Raw genomic sequence first — 15331 nt, 5'->3', positions numbered from 1 at the left:
CACAATCAATGCTTGTCTCTTTACTAAAAACTACTACAGTTATAATCTAAAGCTCAGGATTTCTGAGGAGATGAATCAATTGTAATTTTTAATATTACAAGATTACATATAATTCACTCTTCGATTCCAAATAGTTTTGAACTCGTAGAACATTCATTTGATTGAAAAGTAGAAGTAGTAGTGCGCGTGGCAAAATATTTTTCAGTGATTGCCCCTTCCAATTGATTTTTGTTATTAAGACTTCAGCTGCCTATTTCGATAAAGGCAAATCGAGTGCCTCCCTTTTTTGAGTTATTTCCATTTTGAGACAACAAATGATCATTCAAGCATTTGGTTGATTCTTCTTCCGACGAGATAAATTGTATTTATATGAAGAAATTGTCACTTTTTATTCTCATCACGAAGAGGAAGAGTATACCTAATATTTCCTCCTATAATATCTTCGCGGGCGCATCCGCCATTTGCTCTCGAGCTTGTTCTTTCACTTTGATTTTTGAGTAGTCTGTTAGAAATAATTTTATCAAGATAAAATATATCATTACAATTTTCATGAGATATATTATTTTTGGTTCAAGTTGAGCAGTTTCAACAATTTAGATGAAATATAAAGCGAATATACACACAGAAGGGATGATCAATGTTTTATTTACATGCGGATTTTATTGTATAATTACAATATCTTGCACCTCATTTCTTACATATCAATTATATACTATCTTTTTATTGAATCACAAACGTTTGAACTAGTTATAGCAAGACATTGGAACAGGTAAAACACCTATGAATTTGGGGTACAACGAAACACTATATGGTATTCATCCTGAATAGTTCTAAATACTTCCTGAATTCGCTGAAACTTGGATTGTGCCCGTAGTCTATGAATCTCCAGGGTATAGCTTTGGTCCCAGGTTTCGAAGAATTCCTGTACAATATTTTCACATAATGACCTTCCCAGTTCTTTCTGAGCTCTACCAAAAATAGCGCGCCATATTGTGGTATATCTATGCTTTCTAACCCAAGCCCGTAAGCGAAATCGTACAACATCCATTCGGTTGAGAAGTGGGCCATGAATTTTCTGTATATCGTTTTGCTCGTGCCAAAACCTTCTCCAGTTATTGCCCGTTCAAACTGGTTCAAGATTTGCTTCATCAACGGTCCTATCCAGATAACTTCTTCGGGACTTGAAGACTTGAGTTTTGTGTATTGCACTATTAAAGGTAATATTTTAGGGTAGACTTCTGCTACCCATTTCGGTAAAGGTAAATCCAGCGCTTTTTCACATGATATGGTGTCAAAAAATGTAAACAATTTAGGAAGCGTCATGTTCTCTCCAGCCCTCTCACATATATACTCCAGAATAGGACTGTACATTTCTGCTAAGGCTGGAAATTCTGGCAAATTGGGGAAGGGTGACAACATGTTGGTTGCTACGTTTTGGGAGTTGGGAGACCCGTGGATTGGTACCGGTTGCCATCTTATGTTGTTATTCCAAACTTCTTTTCCTCTTGCAGGGTAAAGACCGGCCAATGTTGCTTCTGCGGTCATGTAGCATCTGTCGAAGTCTACGGAGTGAGCGTAGATTTCGCTTGGTGTGTGTATTTCTGATAGGAAGGAGCTGTATCTTCTTCTAAGCCATTTACCCACATGGTGCATCTCCTTGATGCCTTTCTGTAAAATTTTGATGTGATCAGATATGATTCAACAAAACCCATATGAAGATTGAATCAAGTGTTAGTTGAAAATTGTCACGAAACAAGGGTTGCCTTATCAAAATCTATGATATTTTCTGATGGTATCTTCATTTGAGGAACACTCTGTATAGGGGAGAGTGAGTCTAGAAGTCTAGAGGGAAAATGCAGCTTTCAGAACATTTTATATAACCTGCATTTTAGATCACTGTAGTTTACTATTCATCAATTATTGCAGTGGCATTAGTAAAAGAAACTACCTAGATTGAAACATAGTATAAAGAAGATTTTTCTAATTAATATATAGGTACCTATTGCATTGTTACCTATATTTGAGAGATTTTTGGGTATATTGTATGACAAAACTAACATTGAGGTAAATTTAATTTTTTAAAAGGAGAAGAAGAGGTCTGCTATTTATATCAATAAATAAACATATCTTCCACTACTTTCTGCTTCAACATTCAATGTGGAATTAGTTCCAATGCATTGAAAATATATACAAAATTCTGCTGCATAACTAATTTTGAGTATATACCGACACTATTTTTATTATACTCAATAAAAATTTTCGTAAACAAAAAGGTATAGGTACTCACATTAGTTAAATCTCCTAAAGCAAATGGCCAAGTAATATTTTTGTATGGGTCTTTTGGATAAAACGAGACAGGTATTCTAGTGCCATGTCTTATTAACTGAAAATCATCAGGTTTATATAAACCAAAAATTATTAAATTAGCGTAAGGAATTGACTTACTGCTGTGACAGCTATGAGTTCGTCTTCAGCCTTAAACATATAGAGCCAAGAGAGAATCGATAAAAACTTAAATACTAACATGTTGACTATGTTGTTGATAAACACAAGCACATAACATCAATTGAATTGGGGAAATTGAACATAGTATCTTTTTTCGTCCGAAACCTATAACTAAAATAAAAGAATCTTTTCATAGTCAACCTTATGTGTTTGGATTTCTTCGGCTTATCGATAATTTTTTTGTCTATTCATATACAGCTGGTAGTAGGCATGTTGTCTGTTGTAGTTATATCGATTCAATTAAATCAAACATATATTTTTTTCCAAAATGGAGAAAAATATAGTGTACAAATTATATTCAGTTTTCCTGCAATGTTTATGAAAACTATTTGAATATATCTTTATTTCTAATGTGATACTCGAACAGAATACTATTTGACGGTATAATAAGGTAAAAAGAAATACTATATTCACAACGAATTTAAAGAAAAAGGCAATTTTTGGCAATCAATGCAGATCCTACATTTATTTATATTATATCATAATATATGAACATTGGATTTCAAGCACAATAATGAGCTTCTTCATTAGAGCACCTTTCATTTTTTTTTTAACAGCAGGTTCTCATTTTGTTCAACAAACGTTCACTTTCGAATTTTGTACTTTGGGTTTTGCTCACTGATATGTTCTCAGAGTCAAATACATAGTTGTAATTTTTTTTAATAATACTTCCACCGAATGAGACTAAAAGAAAGCATTACTTTTCATAAAATACATTTTTGGTTCAAGTTGAGCAGTTTGCCATTACAATTTGGATAACTGAAAAGCAAATACACATAGAAGGAGAATCAATATTTTATTTACATGTAAAAAACCATACAGTTATTAGAATACATGTCCTGATATTTTACTAAACATGTTATTGTATAACTACAGTATTTCTCATCTTATATTACTCACATACGGATCAATCAATATTTTTTTATTGATTCCATAACGTTTCAAACATTCAGATCAAGATATAGGAACTCCAGTAACCGTTTTTGGTAAAGCACCTGTGAAGTTGTGGCACATCGAAACCCACTGTGTGGTATTCGTCCTTAATGGTTCTAAATACTTCCTAAATTTGCTGAAACTTGGATTGTGCCCGTAATCTTTGAATTTCCAGGGTACAGCTTTTGTCCCAGGTTTCGAAGATTTTCTGAACAATATTTTCACATAATGACCTTCCCAGTTCCTTCTGAGCTCTACCAAAAATAGGGCGCCATATTGTGGTATATCTATGCTTTCTAACCCAAGACCGTAAGCGAAATCGTACAACATCCATTCGGTTGAGAAGTAGGCCATGAATTTTCTGTATATCGTTTTGGTCGTGCCAAAACCTTCTCCAGTTATTGCTCGTTCAAACTGGTTTAGGATTTGCGTCATCAAAGGTCCTATTTGGATCTTCACTTCCTGCGGATTTATAGAGTTGAGCTCCGTGTATAACTTTATTAAGGGTAGTATTTTAGGATAGATTTCTGCTACCCATTCCGGTAACGGTAAATCCAACGCTTTCTCACTGAATACGGTGTCGTAAAATGAGTACAATTGAGGTAGAGTGACATTCTCTCCAGCCCTTTCGTTTATAATTTTCAGAATAGGATTGTATAGCTCTGCTATGGCTGGGTATTCTGGCAAATTGTAGATGAGATTTGCAACAGCTGCTAGTTTATTGGGACAGGGGTTCAACATGTTAGTTTCTATGTCTTGGGAGTTGGGAGACCCGTGGATTGGTACTGGTTGCCATCTTATGTTGCTGTTCCAAACTTCTTTTCCTCTTGCAGGGTAAAGACCAGCCAATGTTGCTTCGGCGGTCATGTAGCATCTGTCGAAGTCTACGGAGTGAGCGTAGATCTCACTTGGTGTGTGTATTTCCGATAGAAAAGAACTGTATCTCTTTCTAAGCCATTTACCCACATGGTGCATTTCCTTGATGCCTTTCTGTAAAATTTTGAGGGGATCAGATGTTATTCAACAAAATCCATAGAGAGTGAATCAAATATACTTGGATAAAATGTTCAAAAAACAAGGTTCTGGTATCGATATCTATGAGATTTTATAGAATTTGTTGTGACTATACTCTAATCCATAGAATTCTTATAAGCATCTTGTTTTCGAGAAACAGGGTGCTTATAGACCTACCTTATACCTATATATATATACCTACATTATACGAGTTTATTGAATCTTTATGAATCAATACTACAGATTGGTAACTAATTATTAATTTATTTACCCAAGCGTACTAACTGGATTTTTCGATTTTTATGATAATTTGGCTTTTGGTTTTTAGAGAGAATTGTCTTATATTTTATCCTCCAACTCGATAACAGATACTATAAAGCTATAAGATACCAAATAATTTAATAGTACCTAGATGAGATTTTCTTTTTACAATTTTGTGAACTACCTATGGTACACTAAAAAAGTGGTCACTGTCCCAAAAAAATGTAACTTTTAATAGGAATTAGCATATCACGTCATGTCAACTCTGAATTCGAATATCTATTCAAAATTTCAGTTTGATATCTTGTGAAGTGACTATGCTATGAAAAGAAAACTTGCAGATTGATTTTAAAGTTCTCTGTTCTTAAAATTATCCGAGGAAACTCTCATTTTCGATTGTACCTTCAATTTAGGAACACCATGTATATGGGGGAGAGTGAGTATAGGGGACAAGTGCGTCTTTCAGGATATTTTTTGAGACCGGAATGAGCTAACCGCAGCCTACTATTTATCAACTATCGAAGTGGTATTAATAAAATTAATTGATATATAAAAGAGAAAGAAAAAACTTCTTGTATCGACTCACTCGATTGCTCTGTTTGTTTTCTTTCGAATTAGTAGGACCTGAAGATTATATAGAGAGTTTTTTTATTTCTCTTTTATACTTGTCATAACTCAAATAAGAGCGGACTGAATACGTTTCTGAAAAAAATTGAACTAAAATTAATAAATTTCAGATGAATGTGATGATTTTTTTAATCACAAATAAAAATCCGATGTTTTAATTCATTGCGAATTCTCTTTTAAATGATTCATCACAATCAATGTGAAATTAGTTCCATTATAGCACACATAAAGAAAAATTCTGCTTAATAACTGTCTTTCAGTGGTAACTACTTTTGTTACAGTTAAGAAATATTTTCATAAATATCTTAAGGTACCTACTCACATTGGTTAGATCTCCCAAAGCAAATGGCCATGTAATATTTTTGTAAGGGTCACTCGCATAAAACGAGACAGGTATTCTTGCGCCATGTCTTAATATCTGAAAAACATCGGGTCTATATACAAACCAAAATAATAATTAGTGAAAGGAATTGACTTACTGCTGTGACAGCTATGAGTTCGTCTTCAGCCTTACACAAATACAGAGTAGACAGCAACGCTAAAAACTTGAATACTACTAACATGATGACACAGTTGTCGATAAACTCCAACATACAACATTGATTGGATTGGGAAAATTTAACATTGTATCTTTTTGCGTCCATAAACCTAACCACAAGAGTTGTTCCATGACCCAACTTATCGTTTTCGATGGCTTATCAATAATTTTTTGTCTATTTCCATACAGCTGGTAGGTAGGTACGTAGATATGTTATTTATTGTATCTCGAATTAACGAACCTAAAAATTTATTTTCGAACGAAAATCGAGGAAAATATGAAAAAACTATATTCCGTTTTTCCCGCATAGTGCTTATACGGAGAATACTATATTTCCTCATTTCTAATGTGATACAGGAACACAATTCTTTTCGACGTTTTTAGGTTCGAAAAAATCCTATATTGATGTAGTATTGAAAGAGAAGGAGAATTATATAATTTTTTTTCAACCCAAATCCTAATTTCATCAATATAATATCCTAATTCATGAACTTTGGATTTTCAGTAGAATAATGAGTTTCTTCACAAGAACACCTACTATTTTTGCGCCCTTGTTTTAGGAAAATAATAATAAATGACTCAATTACGATGAAATGTCTGTAATTTCAAAATTTCGAGACGATAATGCTTTTAAATAATTGTGATTTCGTTAAAAAATTAAAAAAATATAAATTTGAACAAGCGAGGCAAACTTAGATGGAATCATTTTCAACGCAATCGAATTGGTAACCAACTAAAGTAAGAATAAAGAAACTGTAAAAACACACAAAAGTCTTACAATCTTACTATCTTCTTGAAATTTTTTCAAATGCAAGATTTGAAGAATTATAAACAATTCACAATAGCATATATGCACATGACTGAATATGATTGAATGGAAAATTTTCATTACCACAATTCAACAATTTCCTCAATAATTTCTCGACCTTGCATTATCGTAGAAATGGTCTAAGTAATGTTAATACCGATTGAAATTCCTTATTCGGAGGAACAACTTCTTGCAATTTTCTCATTTTCATCAGGTACATAATAACATACCTACCATTACTTCATGCAGATTTTCAAAATTTTTTGAAATCATGAACGCAAAATTTTCACAAGGCTCATCTCATTCAACATTTTGAAAAATAGATGAGACTAAATAAGATCCTTGAGGAACTCCCGATGATCTAGCGACTCATTGAAATAAATGAACTACAATTAGAAACTTTGAATCCTCATTATTGTTTTAACACAAAATTTATTATTTTACACATTATCGAACGCTGAAAGTATTCAACTATTAATTGCCTTCTCATCATGTAGATAACCTATTCGAGGGGAATAAAACATCGACTAGATATGCATTTTATTTAACTTTATTAATTTATAATTCTTTTATAAAGTTTTATATGAATTGGATAGATATCAAATAAATCCAAGTCAATACAATTTTTTCTGCACTAAAATATCATGCTATATTTCTATACGTTGTAAAATAGTCCTATTGAATTGGATTTAATAGATAAAAATAGTAATAATAATCGAGTTGAGACATGGTCACTAAACAGATATCCAATATAATGATAATTGTAATGGATTATGTAAATAGTTTGAGCATTGAAAGTGTGCTCGACCATGTCCTTGATACCTCAACTTGGACTGCATATTATCCATATTAAATTACATAATAGATACTGTTATTATACAATATAATTATATTAATTGATATAGCGAATTTTACAAACTGTTTGGATAATAGAAAAGTCGAAGAAAAAATGGACCGAAAAAAAAGATGATGTGAAGTCTGTAAGGTAGAAAATTCCAGTAAGTTCTCTATTCTTCATAATAATATATTTTTACAATATAGTATTACAAGGTTCTTGGTAATTTATAAATATTCAAATTCAATTAGCTACTACATTGTATTATATGATAGTAATTAGATTAACTTCTCAATAGTTTCGTGTGAAATGTAATCTATTTTAAATGACATGCAGTTAGAACGGTTTGGATCATTTCCCGGAAAACATGAACCATTATCTTCGTATTATTTTACTCATGCGTCGAAATTTTACATGTTCTCTGAAGTACAATTGTAACAACGAAACAAACACATAAATTGACCTCTTATGTACATTAATGGTTCACCTATATCCGAAAAGTACTTTATCACCTAATTCAAAACTCCATCGAACACCTAGGATGAATGTAATATACAGATCTAGCTGACGGGTAAGAACAACAATTCAATAGTGTCACTTGATATCTGTATATCATATTAAGTACTTCAAAAATTGATGAGATTACAAATCCCACCAACAAAAAGAAATTACAAATTTTAAGAGAAATTTTGAAACTTTGTCAAATGCTTCAACGATGATTCCAAGTAATAAATTGATATGTCTTATTTGGAACATCTCATTCAATCATCAGAAAAACATGTTTCGAATTGAATTTATTTATTTATTTGATGGAAATTCAGGTTAGAGTTGAAAATGAATGGAGAACATTGATTCAACCCATCAACTAGAATGAAATTACCTACTGTGAAAAGGAGTTCATATGATATCTGCACATTTATTTAAACATCGCATAAATGATAAGCAGAGCTTCTGCTGTTTAGCTGAGAGCTTGCCTCAAGAGATTATTGTCTGGACATGGCAATTGACTAGAATAAAAATAGTTCATTTAAATCAAGTGTTACCACTCACAATTATATGTACAAACATCTTCGACGTGCAGAGAACATATAAAATTTTCAAGCCATGTTAATAGTAGCTGAATCTTGCATGGAATTGTCCGTATGAAACCTATAAAAAGAGATCATCTTCCCACATTCGAAGCTATAATTTATTATAGGACGAAAACTCGAAATGCAATAAATTCAAAAATGTGATTAACAATTTTCAGTTACTTTCGGAATAATCTAATGTTTATTATTGTTTAATAATGCTGCGAGTTTGCTGAGGATAGTGAAGTCTTTAAATCTATTAGCTATACATTTCTGTTTTTGGTTAATCTTCAATACCTAAATAAATATGTATTTTAAATAAATAAATAAATTATAATAAATAATGAAAACATTTTCAATATAAATAAGATTAAAATATTTCAACTATAACCTAGAAAACTAATTCATTGCATTGAAAAAATAAAAATGACTAGAACAAAAAGGTTGGAGTTAGCCTCATATCTTCAAAAGTCGAATTCAAGAAAAAATTAAGTTTGTTGGTCCCAATATCGAACATTGGGGAACTGCAATTTTCGAAATGATAGGATTTTTTTGGGTATATCTATATATATATCGAACTTGGAATATTTATCTTTTTCTATCCAAACCAAAGTCATTCTGAGCTTCACAAGCGTGATAGATTCGACGTTTATTTCTTTCTGCTTCTAATTTGACATTGCATAACTAATGATTTTCATGAAATTTTCAAGATATTTTGAATTTCTCACAAGAATCAAATATTGTTCAATTGAATCGGCTTTCACTCGATTGAAATTCATGTTAATTAAAACTAAACAAAGTTATCATTAGATTTATGAAAACTGGAAGGATTATCATAAATTTATTAAAAATATATTCAAGTTAAACTTTTGATAATCCTTTCAGTTGGTCCTTTAACTTAATATTTGTAATAACTATAAGATATGGTTGATAATGTTATAATTCTGTAACTGAAGAATCTACCGAGTTAGTGAAACAAGCGTTGAAATAAATGAAGTTTGTGAAAATTTAAATGTGCTTTTGTTATTACGAGGATTTCATAGATTGATTTCCAATCAGCAAAAAAGAATTCAAATGCTCATTTGAGTTGTCATTGTTTCATTTCGGTATTGAAGCAGAAAGAGATAGAACGTGTGCTTCACGTGATGAACTGAATTTGGGAATTCGTTCAAATTTGATAATATTTCTGAGGTATTAATCTTATTTCAGCCGCCTATTCCTATACCAGCTATTCGAGCTTACCTACTAATCTCATATAAAACCGTGATTCGAATTTGAAACGATTCGTGACAACTAGAGCGACAAAATAACGGCAATGAGAAAGCCTCTCTAAATATGAATTATTCAGATTATCAAATATAAAATATAATTTTTTTTCTCGAAATGCTAGGATGTCGTTCAGAGCTGATGATCAGAACGGACTATATTTTGTATAAAACGGTGCCATACAATGACTCCATATTTACAGCGCAATGGTATAATGAGATGGCACGATCAGGTGCGACCCAATTGCGGACGCGTACGTAAGTACATTTACTAATATATGAATACGACGACGCCATCTTGACGATGAGAAACAGTTACGTAAACAATTGCAAAAACATACCCTGTATCCTAGAATCACTTCGCTGCTTTGTTTTTTAATATTATGATTATTATCCGCTCTTGTCATCCGTGATCATACAGAATTTTGTCCCTCTACTGAAAAACCAACGTGACGAAGATGGCACATTTGCCTTACAGCTTTGGCTATAATCAAACATTCTGCATACGAAGCGTATCGTCATGGATGCACACTGAAAATGTCCAATTAGGTTTGTTTTTCACGACTAAGATTTTTTACAAATGCAGTTAAGCGCTTGGCTTGTCTGCTTTGGCCACTCATCGGGCGCCATGTGTGCTCCAAAAGAAGTGAGAGCCACAAAAGCGTATACGTTTGGTAAATCTCATCTATGTGTGTACATTTATGCAGTAACACAAATAACACTTAACAAGTAGCAAATAGTCAGATATGAAGATCATAATTATAATTATTTTATTTGATAACACAAAATGTATATACGATTTTTATGGAACTAGGCTAATCCTTGGCCCTCCATACCAAGTTGTTGCCCACAAATGACTAAGTCACGTTTTAGGTTGGATGACTCAAACTTGTTATTTGTTAATTGCTATGCCTGCATAAACATTGTCACATAGACCTGAGGCATTCAAATTATATTTGTTGATTATTACGTGCTCTTTGTTATTTGAAGTCGATGTTGTTAGACGATGCGCTCCTTGTGCAGAATGAAAACGCGGTGAGAACGAAATATGCCACTTTCGCCAATAGCAGGCAGTCGGATCTTATCTCTCAGTTCTAGAGGAATGACAAATAGCAAGCGTGGGATGCACTACTTCTAAAAAACGAACTTTTCAAATTTTAGCAAAAATTTTCGTCTGATGTAAGGTACAAAATTAATGGTAATAATATAAAACAATACAAAAAATATGTTCACCTAATGGTGTCAGTCGATCTGTGTTAGTAATATTGCACAATATATTTCAGCGGAAAAGAAAAATATATGTATATTAAATTCAATAGATACTCTATATTATGATCACTAAATATATGCCTTAACGCTAAAACTATAAGTGAACCAACCTGATATATTCTTCAACGCAATACGAGATATATACAGGACTATTAATAAAACAACGAAGCCAACTACTTTGTACTGCAAGTATTCCTCATCAAGTCCTGTCAGCGGACTTCTAAAATCGAACAAATCTAGGGTCTGACAAGTATCCGAACTTGACTGCAAACAATTTTTGTCCCTTGAGAGGTTATATGTTATATTAGGTTAGTTCAAGGTAATTCTAAATTAAAACTATTCATACTAGTACGCATTCTAGCGTATAGGGATAATTTGACTAGAGCGGTACAACCGGAAATTTACCAGTGTACCTGATGATAGGACAATTTTATCAGTCCCCAAAAGCGTCAACTAACTCCTCAACAACTATTTTGGCTGAAACGCACAACTTTCTTTTGATATATAAACCTATAAATAGATAAAATTATCAATAAATCGAGAACCGCATTGTTCTAAAAACCGATAATAATCCCTAAGCATACAAGTTGTCCAGAAACTTTCAGAATGAAATTCTTCCTATTTAAATATGATGTTCTTTAAGCGAAATTTACAATAGACAAGGAAGGGCTCGGAGATTTTAAATTTTATCGGAAATATGTACAACTTCCTCTGCCATACTATAACTATTATTAAAGCACATGCTTCGATAAGTCTAGATATGTGCAGGAATAGTGAAAACTTCTCGAAGTAAAATTGTAGTGGCACACAAATACTAAGGGTAAAATTTTTTCTATGATCATTGCAGTTTTTGGAAGTAAAGTAATAGTAAGCTTGGCATGTGATAAGATTACTGTTTATTTATATGTGTTCTTGGGTTACTATTATTTGAAACTGCGAAGGTGCCTGCTGAGAAACCAGCGACCTGTCGATCTGAACTGTCGATTTGCAGATCGTCAGTTCAACCTACACTTCTAACACTCCGACGATGGTCGAGTCTTTCAGACTGGATTGAACGTTCGCTGAACACACGTTAGTGGTTTAAAATCGTCCGATCTAATCGACAGTTGCGACTTCTTACTCCTCTTTTTTGTCTTTTTTTAAATTCCTTACTTTGAAAGACACATGAATAAAATGAACTTAAGTAGCTGAATATACAAATACTCTCAGGTTTCAGGTTAGGGTTTGACAGGTCCTCGGTAAGTGAGTAAGTATTTGATTTGAATTGTTCATGATTAAAACCCTGGCCTTAAATTGAAACCTAATGATTTTAATTTTGTTACATTGAAGAAATTGCCATGAAGTGTAAGCAATATATTGAAAGAATGCTATGCAATATTTAGATACTGAAATATATCTTCATCGAAATATTTGCAACAAAAAGATTTCTAAGGTAAAATAATCGTATTTTAAAATTTGATGCCACCACTTTATTCTTCGAGAAAACTGAGGAAAACCATAAGACGAAGTAATTTCGACGCGAAAGTCAATTTAGTTAATATCAAAAGAGCGATATTTCCGGCCTTCCCACGCATAAAATTCTCTATACACAATGAAAAACTTTACATAGTTTAATAAAGGCCTATCATATACTTATTCCGATAGTAGTTTGGCTCATTTCTTTAGTTACATGATAACATGATCTAATTATGATACTTACGACTATATAATTCGGATGGAGCCAGCTTAAAGGTAGTTTCATTCTGAAAGCTCGCAGATAGAACCACCTGTTCACATAATAATATCTCGAGAAGCTTGACCAGTCGTCAAGCTCTATACAACTTAAGTGTAACCTCTACATCTCCTGCATTTATATTTTAGTATATAGTTGGTACTTTTTCATGGATTATGTCACTTAACAATAGTAGAAACATTATAGCTATTTTTTGTATATAATATTGTTAATAAATATAAATATGTCATGGTTTTTGGGTGGCCGTTGGCCTTTTCACCATGGGCTTCTTAATTTAAGTACTCCGAGACAGGTATGCGCTGTGAGAAGCTAATAATCACAGTAGACACGACTGGTCTAATTTGGCAACATTGCGTGCGGCGACGGCAAGTCCCGTAGGAGTTTCTTATATTCAATTAGGTATAAGTAGATTAACACACAATACACACAACGAATAATCAATTAGAAATGTCTCAAAATATAGAGGTACAGTTTATTTACGAACGAGAAGACGAAACGGCCTGTACAATCAAACACTGATTTGTTTTATTTAGTCACAGCCCATTTGGAATTTCTCGAAAATCGAGATCGGCCGTCACCGTAGCGCGGGTGCTCGGAGTTGCGCCAGACGTGTCTCGGTTTTTATTCATTTTTTGTTTTTGTTTACCTAATTTATAATTAATAAAAATAAAATGAAATATAATGTTATGCGGCATAATATTCAGGTATTATGCGTTATATTTGGAGATTAATATCTAGTATACTCTAATGGCTGTCGGGTGGTGGCGAATAGCAGGTCTTCACCGAGGTCTTCACCCATTGTGTGATTACATTCAGCTGAGGCTAATAGGGCCTATTCGCGTCTTTTGGCCTTTTCAGTTGAACCTTAAGTCTCTTCATGCCTATTTGGAAGCCGTTCATGGCTTGGATTGCTGCTTGAGCACTGGCTGGGTTGTCGAATGATACAAACCCTGAAAAACATAAAATTTATAATAACTAATCTATCCTTTCTGTTACCATTTACTAATTCATTATAAAAACACACAAACTTAACCTGAATACGTAGTGGAAACTACATAATATTTTGGCTACCTATGACAACGATTAATTACAAAATAGTTACTGAAACTACAGAAAATAAGCTCTGCAAAACTATGGTGTAATAAGATACGATCAGATACAATTTGTGGTAACTCTTTGTTAGGCCCACAGAAGGCGCTGCCAGCTGCAGAACTGCATTTGCGGATATATTAACCCAAAAGTGGAAGGTGATGTTTTCCTTCAAGTTGCCATACTAATGATTCCATCAGTGCTCTTGGAATAATATACCGAAATCTCTCTCTCGAGAGACCGCACCATATTAATTGGTTGAGAATGCCAAAGGTGTGACCAACAGAGCACAGAGTTTGAGACACAGCTCTAATATGTTGCGGTGCTGCAGCAACAGCGCCAATGACACGCTAAGTCTTGCATTTCAACTCTTTCAGCTCGATCGCGATTTCTTTTCTGGGGCATCGTCAGTACCGACAGGGGAGTGTGTCTTTGCCAGCCCAAGAGATAAAACTGCATGATGCTCAATATTCGGTAGACGTCACAGCTCAACCATTCTTTGACAAAGGCTCCACGCTCCACTATGGAGGTGAAGGTGTAGATAACAGGAACCATTGAGTTGCCAATAAGATGATTCCATCATCGGTCCCGGCAGAAAATACCGTAACCCCCCGAGATAGGGCGCCCCATCTGAATAGGTTGAGAACACCATGCCAAAGATGGTATCCATCGTCAGAATTCAGAACTGTCCACACTGTCCTAACCTAATCTAACCAGATGATCTATGGTATTACCGACACTCGCAGGAAAGCAAAGAGTTTTGGTAATGTGATTTGAAGTTCATCAGCGTGAACTGACCACCAGTCAATTCTCATTTCTTTCATATTTCATTTCGGGAACAATTTAGCATAAACTTGATGCTGAGTAGATAGTACATCTTTGATCAATTTCCTCTCTGATCTGGTCTTGAGTATTTGTGTTTCAAATTTGTCGAATCGTCTTTTATTTTGTTGGATATTTCTTATATCTTTTCCAGAAATATATTACACTTTACTAACTCGAATGAATTTTCCACCAATTACGAAGAAAATTGTTCAAACTTAACGCTGTACCTACCAACATTTATTTCATTGGCATGTGTCATCCCAAAAAAATTGTATATTAAGTTTTTCAAGTTCACAATGTACATGCGAATCTATACTGAGGTTGTAGTAATCCAAGGAATCTCCACAACAATATTAGCGAATGTTTCTATAAATCTGTTTTTGAAGTCTGAGAGTTAAGGAAAAAGTGAAGAAATATTGGAAAATATGAATACTTTATGGATATATCAACAATCTGGAATTCTGTAACGGAGCCTTTTTAAGAGGGAACTCCACCACATGATATTCTCATGATCTGTCCATATTTTTCCAGAGTGGGAGGGACTGAAATAATGTGCGGTG

The 15331-nt window shown here is 33.4% G+C and overlaps 2 protein-coding genes across 25 annotated transcripts in view; both read right to left on the bottom strand.

Annotated features, from left to right (window-relative positions):
- Positions 1-624: 624 nt before the first annotated feature.
- LOC123674456 (testicular acid phosphatase homolog) lies at positions 625-6735 on the bottom strand. 3 transcript variants are annotated; one of them, XM_045609324.1, is made up of 4 exons: positions 6657-6735; positions 5820-6119; positions 5663-5758; positions 3285-4428 (listed from the first exon to the last, which is right to left on the bottom strand). In XM_045609324.1, exons 2-4 carry the CDS (start codon positions 5982-5984, stop codon positions 3460-3462), a joined length of 1230 nt encoding a protein of 409 aa, XP_045465280.1. In that variant the 5' UTR covers positions 5985-6119; positions 6657-6735; the 3' UTR covers positions 3285-3459. The 3 variants fall into 3 exon arrangements, with proteins under 3 accessions (XP_045465281.1, XP_045465282.1, XP_045465280.1); XM_045609325.1 differs by lacking the exons at positions 3285-4428; positions 5663-5758; positions 6657-6735 and adding exons at positions 625-1668; positions 2288-2383 and having other exon boundaries at positions 5820-6098; XM_045609326.1 differs by lacking the exons at positions 3285-4428; positions 5663-5758; positions 5820-6119; positions 6657-6735 and adding exons at positions 625-1668; positions 2288-2383; positions 2446-2671.
- Positions 6736-7218: 483 nt separating this feature from the next.
- LOC123674454 (CUGBP Elav-like family member 4) overlaps positions 7219-15331 on the bottom strand; it is a 645081-nt gene continuing 636968 nt past the window's right edge. For all 22 annotated transcript variants that reach the window (XM_045609315.1, XM_045609312.1, XM_045609319.1 and 19 more), the window contains one exon: positions 7219-13807. In XM_045609315.1, coding sequence (XP_045465271.1) covers positions 13680-13807 — 128 coding nt within the window. In that variant the 3' untranslated portion in view covers positions 7219-13679. The remainder of the gene's footprint in view (positions 13808-15331) is intronic.

Source organism: Harmonia axyridis, chromosome 3 (genome assembly GCF_914767665.1).
Source record: "Harmonia axyridis chromosome 3, icHarAxyr1.1, whole genome shotgun sequence".
Taxonomy (NCBI): domain Eukaryota; kingdom Metazoa; phylum Arthropoda; class Insecta; order Coleoptera; family Coccinellidae; genus Harmonia; species Harmonia axyridis.
The sequence above is the reverse complement of the archived record's forward strand: the minus strand, read 5'-3'. Positions and strand labels throughout refer to the sequence as shown.

Bases quoted from the DNA above. Each gene is read 5' to 3' on its own strand.
- LOC123674456 (XM_045609324.1), bottom strand. From the start codon at position 5,984: ATGGACGCAAAAAGATACAATGTTAAATTTTCCCAATCCAATCAATGT. The intron at 5,759-5,819 runs GTAAGTCAATTC...GATGTTTTTCAG, and splicing joins AACTCATAGCTGTCACAGCA to ATATTAAGACATGGCGCAAG. The intron at 4,429-5,662 runs GTGAGTAGGTAC...AAAATTTTACAG, and splicing joins CTTTGGGAGATCTAACCAAT to AAAGGCATCAAGGAAATGCA.